Source organism: Chenopodium quinoa, unplaced genomic scaffold, assembly GCF_001683475.1.
Source record: "Chenopodium quinoa cultivar QQ74 unplaced genomic scaffold, ASM168347v1, whole genome shotgun sequence".
Lineage (NCBI taxonomy): Eukaryota > Viridiplantae > Streptophyta > Magnoliopsida > Caryophyllales > Amaranthaceae > Chenopodium > Chenopodium quinoa.
Window position 1 is genome coordinate 4,074,297 of NW_018744616.1, and position 8,248 is coordinate 4,082,544.

General features: G+C 33.6%; 1 protein-coding gene across 1 annotated transcript; it reads left to right on the plus strand.

The window, feature by feature from the left end:
• Nucleotides 1-2,557: 2,557 nt before the first annotated feature.
• LOC110700068 (probable 26S proteasome non-ATPase regulatory subunit 3) lies at nucleotides 2,558-7,839 on the plus strand. The gene is made up of 9 exons (XM_021877568.1): nucleotides 2,558-2,684; nucleotides 2,769-2,864; nucleotides 2,962-3,152; nucleotides 5,129-5,266; nucleotides 5,343-5,479; nucleotides 5,630-5,684; nucleotides 5,775-5,885; nucleotides 6,638-6,877; nucleotides 7,018-7,839. Exons 2-9 carry the CDS (start codon nucleotides 2,786-2,788, stop codon nucleotides 7,528-7,530), a joined length of 1,464 nt encoding a protein of 487 aa, XP_021733260.1. The 5' UTR covers nucleotides 2,558-2,684; nucleotides 2,769-2,785; the 3' UTR covers nucleotides 7,531-7,839.
• The last annotated feature ends 409 nt before the right edge of the window (nucleotides 7,840-8,248 follow it).

Consider the following 8,248-nt stretch of genomic DNA (forward strand, 5'->3'; position numbering starts at 1 on the left):
AGCGGCGAAAGATTAAAGAGGTCCGTGTTTGTCATGGAGCTAGAGCTTGTAGAGTTTCTCATCTATTTTTTGCGATGGCAGCTTACTGCTTGCAAAAGCTACTCTCCAAAAATATCTGTTGTTGCTGATATTATTAATACTTATTATGAGGGCATCTGGCTAGAAAGTTAATATTGATAAGTGTAGACACCTAATTGTGTCTCCCCACAAACCAAACCTAGTGATGAATATCTTTCACGTCATTGATTATCAAATGAAGTGAAAGTGTGAAAAGTCTTATGATGCGGTCGTTTTAATAAAATACTTCTTTCTGTTTTCCAAAACATTTATTTTCTTACTCTACTTATGAAAATGTCCAGTCTAGTTTAGTTTGATCCATGGTAAGGGTCCAATAATGGTGTATTTGTATGGGGCTTGAAAAGACCTTTTTAACGATATATTATAAGCCCAATTCCGATGAATAATGAGGAAGTTACGGCCAAATAACTAAACTAGACCCAAACCGGGTTTTACCTACAGCTCAATGATTATGTGGAGGTGTAGGGAATATTTCAAGCATTACCCCAAACTTGAAACCCACTTTGATCATACACTTAAGCTTGGTGGCGTCCAAAGGGAAGGAAGCTAGAGCAAAAGAGTCGCCAACAAGTTTTAGGAACTTGTAAACCGTTTACAGGGTGAAGGTTACACCCCTTAACGATCCATGAGATCGTTAACTCCAATAGGTCTGGAACCAAGACTAGAAGTTCGAGGATGAAGGTACAAATCCAATCTAAAAGAGAAAGAACCTGCCCTAACAATAGGCCTCTACTTTATTCTTCTCGTATTCATGTGCGCTTTGTGACTAACATGCAATTATTAGGATTAACCCTAAACCTGTTTAATCTATGTTGGTTGAATATTAATGCACAAATAAAACTATTATTCGCGATCATTTGAATTATAATCAAATTAACCTTAAACAAGATTATTAATTATAGGTTTTTTTTGTTTTTTGTTTTTTGTTTTTTTTTTTATTTTTTATTTTTTTATAATTTTTGATTCTTATAAAGTTTTTTAATTATTTATTTTAAGTTTTTAGTTAATTTTTTTAATTTTTATTTTTAATTTTTTTTTGACCAATCATGTCCTAACACGTGTTAGGTGACTTGTTATAACAAGTTTTATGACTGGTTGAGACTATTAGAAGTAAATTCATATTAAAGTTTGGATTATTAAAATTAATAAAAAGTAGGAATTATTTTGAGTGAATCAAACAAAGTTGGGGGAGAGTGAAAAACAGCCGTATAAGGGCCTGTTCTCTTCCGTTGAAATTCAGTTCAGTTCAGTTCAATTCAATTCAATTCAGTTCAGTTCAGTTCAGTTTAGTTCAGTTCAGCTTAGTTCAGTTCAGCTCTTAATTTACGTCTAATGATATTGCTAATGATATAAAGCCAAATATCATTCTTTTAAACTCTTATTACAACAACGACGACAACAACAACAACAACAACAACAACAACAATAATAATAATATTAATAATAATAATAATAATAATAATAATAATAATAATAATCAATAAGTAATAAATAATAATAATAATAATAATCATCAATAAATAATAATAATAATAATAATAATAATTAAAATAATAATACTAATAATAATAATCAATAAATAATAATAATAATCATCAATAAATAATAATAATAATAATAATAATAATAATAATAATAATAATAATAATAACAATAATAATTGAAATAATAATACTAATAATAATAATCAATAAATAATAATAATAATCATCAATAAATAATAATAATACTAATAATAATAATAAATAAATAATAATAATAATAATCAATAATTATTATTATTAATAATAATAATAATAATCAATAAGTAATAAATAATAATAATAATAATAATCATCAATAAATAATAATAATAATAATTGAAATAATAATACTAATAATAATAATCAATAAATAATAATAATAATCATCAATAAATAATATTAATAATAATAACAATAATAATAATAATAATAATACTAATAATAATAATCAATAAATAATAATAATAATAATATAATCAATAAATAATAATACTAATAATAATAATCAATAAATAATAATAATAATAATAATAATAATAATAATAATAATAATATAATAATAATAATCCCTTCTCCTTTTCTTCGCTTGGGGAATTAGAGAAAGAGGCTGTTGCGTTAGTGAAACGGATTCAAAGGTTCTCGACGACGCAAGAAATTGGGGCTCGTGCTGCATCTCATATCTTCACTAGGGTAGGATTTGCAATAGCTAGAGGAGTGGGGGCTCAGATTGTATCTCGACTTTCCACTAATTTATTGTAGGTTGTATGACTTTTGCTTTTGAGATAATAATAATAATAATAATATGTACATTTGTATATACACATATGTATAGTAATAAATAATCAATAAATAATCAAAGATCAATAATCCGTAGTTAAAAATCATTAATTAATAAGTTCAGTTCAGTTCAGCTGAGTTCAGTCAATCAGAACATGCCCTAAGTTTTGCCAACAAAAGGAAAAAGAAAAGCCGCTTCAGCATCATTGAGCTTCTTGTAGAGGAAGAAAGGAATTACTGAAGCATAAGCGGCTAAATTTCCAAGCTCCAAACCCTAACATTTTCTCCCAATTTCAACTGATTCAGGTACAAACTGATCAATTTCATTCCAGTTTCCTTCATTCAATATCTTGTCGCATTAATTTACTGCAATTTCATCCTTCGCAACAGTTAAAATCGGCGATAAAATGACTCAAGATGTGGAAATGAAGGATACTCAACCCCACTCAAATTCTCTCTCTTCAGTCGATCCGCCTACTTTGAAGCGTATTTCCTAATTCCATCACTCCGATTTTGATTTATGTTTCGTTGAATTTTGCCCAAATTTTAGGGTTTTGATTGTTCTGAACATGATTTGTTGCAGATTTGAAGGAGATTGCGTCGTTATTGGAGGCGGGTTCTTATACCAAAGAGGCTCGTCGGATTTCTCGTGCAATCCGCCTTACCTTTGGTGTTCGTCATAAGCTCACGGCCCGTGTGTTGCATTTCTTCCTTGATTACGCTCTTTCTCCCGGTTCCGAGGCTCATGGAAGGATCTCCGCATTTCTTCCCAAGGTAACGTTTATTTGATTATAATGCAGAATTGAAACAAGGAAGACATAGATTTCCTGTTATATTTGTATTGTGAATTGGGAAGTAATCATTTATTGTGAATTTTTTTGTTTTTGATTGGAATTTGGAGTAAAGCTTACAAATGAATAATTACAAGATAAATGAGAAATGGGTAAATCCTGGTTTGGACTGAAAATCTCACTTGTGTGCGTCTGCACAAAAGGCAAGCTCGGGTGCGTACCTTAGCTTGTATTTTGTATTGCGCTTGCCTTTTCTAGTTCGATGCTATTTTCTCTGTATCGATTCACCAAGTGCCTAGGTGTGCCCAAGCCGTGATTTTCAAAAACAAGTATAAGATCGGGTTAGTGCCGTTGGGTGTGAGATCTTCCTTACTAAAATCAATAGTATTGGGGCAATGTAGTTAGCAATCTTCCTTATAGAGCATGAAAAGCAGCTTGTCATGAAATATTACTCTAGGAACATGGAGTTAAGGAAGAATTATTAAGAACTCGTAAAATTGTTTATGATGGTGAGTAGTAGTGTGAATCTGTGATGGAAGCACTGAAGTGGCTTTGTCCTTCATGTTGTCAAATTTGGTCTAGAACTAAAAAAAATAAAAATCTTTGTAGTTGCAAGATCAGTTCATCTTTTGCTGTGGACCTGCAAATGAGAATTTTGTTGCTTTAGAATAAGTAATTATTGTGCTCGAATGAGATATGTGGTAATCATGTGCAAGCTCTTAGTCGCCTTTTGATCCAAACTACATGTTATATGAGGGTTATATAATCATTTAAGCCTCATATATCTATAGACAACTGATGAGGTCTTTTAAAGCATCAAGAATAGTGACATAATCTTTAACTAAAATAACTGTTATGAAAACTTGTTAAGAGGGTGTAATCTTGCTGATAGGGTGAATATATCATAGGCAATAAGAAAAATCTTAACTCAAAAGCAAATTTCTTGTTGTACATGACAAGAATATACCTTCCATGCAATAAATCTCTTGCTTGTCAAATTCTCCTCTTTCTGAGTTGTTGTCCCTGATGTCTGCGTATAGTCTTTGGATTTCTAGGTTCTGGTCTTTGAATGATGTAACTCACCCTGTTAAGTGATGGAATCATGGAATTGGGGTGGTGGGAATCTAATATATATTATTTATTTTTATAAAGCAATCCTCTCTTCCTCTTGATAGTGTCTTCCTGCCAAGTACATGTATACCTGCAAGGTTGGCTAGTACTTGGGTGCTGACAAAGGCTCTCTCCATATTGTTTCTTGCTGAAAATTTAAGCCTTTAATTCTCTCTTCTTCCTCTTCATTAATTGAAGTTCTGTTGTATGAATTTAGGCTGTCTATCCAACTTGTGTGAGTGGCTGGTTTGAAAATCGTAGAAGTGAATTGGAATGCTGTTCATAGATAAGAGAGATATCCCATGTCTTAAGGCTGAGGCTCAGAGTGGGTCCAGTATCCTAAGTTGTATCTCTGAGTATCTTTTGGTCTGCATGATTATGGCTTAAATTGCTGCAGTGGAGTTAGCAAAGTCGTATTTGATAGGCTGCAATTATCTTAATCCTTGTCAATTAGAGAGAGGGTGGGGGGTAGTAAGCCTTTTAAAGGAGAAGTCTTATCCTGCTCTGTTGAAAGCTATAGAAGTACGTGTTATCCATCTTTCTTCATTGAGTACTTTCTTTCAAAGCTCATTTATTGTGAGGGATCGGATACTAAAGGCAGCAGTAGACATATATGATGCATTGCATCTTAAATACTCTAACTCTACATTTGTTTTCAGATCGAACTTGTGTGTGGAGTTTATGATATGGATTTGTAAAAAACTTAATTGGAACAATCTTACTAGTTACTAGGAAATTGTTGCTTCAGGTTCTCTTATAACTTGCCTGCAAATTTTAGTTCTGATGCTGCTTACAGCTATGGTTTTCCAACTCAGAAATCCTAACTTGTTATCATAACATTGGTTTTAGGGAGGTGAACAGGAGATGGAAGTTGATACTGCAACATCTGCTGTGCAACCTTCAGGGAAAAGCACTTTACCAGAGCTGGAAATCTTCTGTTACTTGATTGTCTTGTTGTTTCTAATTGATCAGAAAATGCACAATGAGGTGTGCTCTGTTCCAAAAACTATTTTTGTACTCTTCATTGTCATATTTGTTTCAAGCTAACTCTGAAAATGTTCAGGCTAAATCTTGTGCTTCTGCAAGCATTGCTCGTTTAAAATCATTGAAAAGAAGGGTTGCTGATGTGCTGGCATCCAAATTGTATTCTTTCTATTCATTGAGCTATGAGCTCACTGGTGATCTTGCTGAAATCCGTGGGTAGGCTCAGAATTGCTATTTGCCTTAATATCTTGTATTGATATAAGATTAACCCTAATGACACAGGCAATCAAGAAATATGTTTCATAAAGTTATTGATTTTGTTGTGCTTCTGCTTTAGCGCTTTAATCTAATATTTTTCTGCTCCAGTGAACTCCTCACCTTGCATCGGCTGGCTACATTGCACCATGATGAGCTTGGTCAGGTTTGTATGCGGTCAATGAGGATTATATATATTCATAATATGATTTATATGCTGAGAGTTTGAATTACATGTGATTTATCTATGCTGCAGGAAACACTTCTGAACCTTCTGCTTCGCAATTACCTCCATTACAACTTGTATGATCAGGCTGAAAAGCTGAGGTCCAAGGCACCTAGTTTTGGGGCTCATTCCAATCAGCAGGTATTCTCTATTACCTGCAACGCTAGTAATGTCTTTCTATGATTTCTTATGCACTAGTGTAGTAAAGCAGTATTTTCACTAGGAAATCTGTGATCCTTTGTCGTTTCACATTTTGTACCTGCTCTTTTAATAATATGAGAAGTTGATTTGATAATTTTATCTCAAATCTGTAAAAGTGATGTTGGCTGTTGCAAAAGTTAAAAAATTTAATCCTATATTAATGTTGTCATTTTCTATCTAATCACTCTTAATGTTTCAGACTTCCGGAAATTGAAGGCAAAATTGATTATTTAGTGTAAGGAGGGTAGTTTCATGAAGTTGCTTTGTACTCTCTCTGTAAAAAAAGTTGCATGTAGTTTTGTTACTTTCTAGCATTACTTTTGTTTGGAAAGTTCTTTACATTGTTGAGAGTATCATGCGCCTGGCCTGTTTTGTTTAACACCTGTCAAGTTTTTCTTTGAGCACCGCATCTTTATTGGGGTTGTACTGTAATATGTTTTACCCATTTTTATTTGGCTCTCTGGTTTTGCTTGTATGAATGGAATTTTATTACAATGTTATACCTTATTATGTGGTATAATTACTTATCCTGGGTCATTTTGTGGTTCAATTATGGGGGTATTTCTGGTCAAGTATGCACCATTATCTTCTGTTGTCTTCTTGTTCACCGACTACTGCATTTTTCTCTTACAAGTGCTTATTGTCTTGTGATGATTCCAGTCTAATTCATCAAATTAATTTTTTTGTTGCAGCATTGTCGACATCTCTTCTATGTTGGAAAGATCCAGACAATTCAGTTGGAGTATACTGATGCAAAAGAGAGCCTTCTTCAGGCCGCTAGGAAAGCACCTATTGCAGCCCGTGGTTTCAGGATTCAGTGCAACAAATGGGCTGTGATAGTGCGATTACTGCTAGGGGAAATACCTGAGAGAACAATGTTTATGCAGAAAGGGATGGAGAAGGCCTTGCGTCCGTACTTTGAGCTTACAAATGTATGTTTAATGAATATGATTTTATTTGCAGCATGTATTCTCATTGCCTTAAACCTGCAAAGATCATTTTTAAGCAACTTTATATTTTCTCAATTCTAATTTAATGCTCTGATAATCTAGTGTTGGTGATGGGTTTGTAGGCTGTTCGTATTGGTGACTTGGAGCTGTTCAGAGGAGTTACTGAAAAGTTCTCTTCTACTTTTGACAAGGATCGAACTCACAATTTGATTGTCCGTCTGCGCCACAACGTCATTAGGACTGGGTTGAGAAACATTAGCATCTCCTATTCTCGCATCTCCCTTGCAGATGTTGCTAAAAAGCTGAGATTAGATTCTCCCAACCCTGTTGCTGATGCTGAGAGTATTGTGGCCAAGGCTATTCGTGATGGTGCAATAGATGCCACATTAGATCATGCAAACGGTTGGATGTTATCAAAGGAGACTGGTGATATCTACTCAACAACTGAGCCACAGTCTGCCTTTGATTCTAGAATTGCTTTCTGTCTGAACATGCACAATGAAGCAGTACGGGCTCTACGGTACCCACCTAACTCGCACAAAGAAAAGGAAAGTGCCGAGAAGAGAAGGGAAAGGCAGCAGCAAGAGCAAGAACTTGCTAAGCACATTGCCGAGGAAGAGGATGATGATTTCTGATGATGCTCACAATCTGTGGTGGCCTTTAGCTTTTCCATATTCTTGTTTGTCCCTTGGGGAAAGCCCTTTTAGCTCACCCTTTACTTTGCTGAGATGATCATGATTGAAGTTTAGATATTATGTTTTTCTTGCACTTTTAAAATTTTCAAATCTGCTTGTAGTTGCTGCTACAGCATACTCATGTTTCTAACACTTTCCAGGTTAGTTTCTCCATTCATCAGGAATTCTGGATCTGTTATCGGTAAGAATATTGTGCCTGATCTTGTTTAACTGGTATAGTACAGATTTCTTTGCTATCATTAGGAAGGCTATGGGTCTGTTCTGTTCACCTTATTTTTACTTATTAAGTTCAGTTAAGTTTAGATAAGTTTAATTTAGGTTTAATAAGTTTTGATAAGGGTTATTCAAGTACAAATTACAACTAAAATAAGTTTTAATAAGTTAAGATAAGTTTAGGTAAGTTAAAATAAGTTTAGATCATTGAAAATCAAGTGAAGAGAACACCTTTTTTAGTGGGAAGTGAAAGGTGGAAACTAAAATAGAAGTGTCAACAACTCAACACCCAAAAATAGTAGTGGGCTAGCAACATAACCATGAGTGATAAAATGAGGCCCAACCTTCAAAATTGGGGTTGTTGATAACCCACAAGACTTGATCGCATTTTCTTCTTATTTAGTAGATACGTACTTCGTATCTTTGTTATAATTCGTATAAGTTA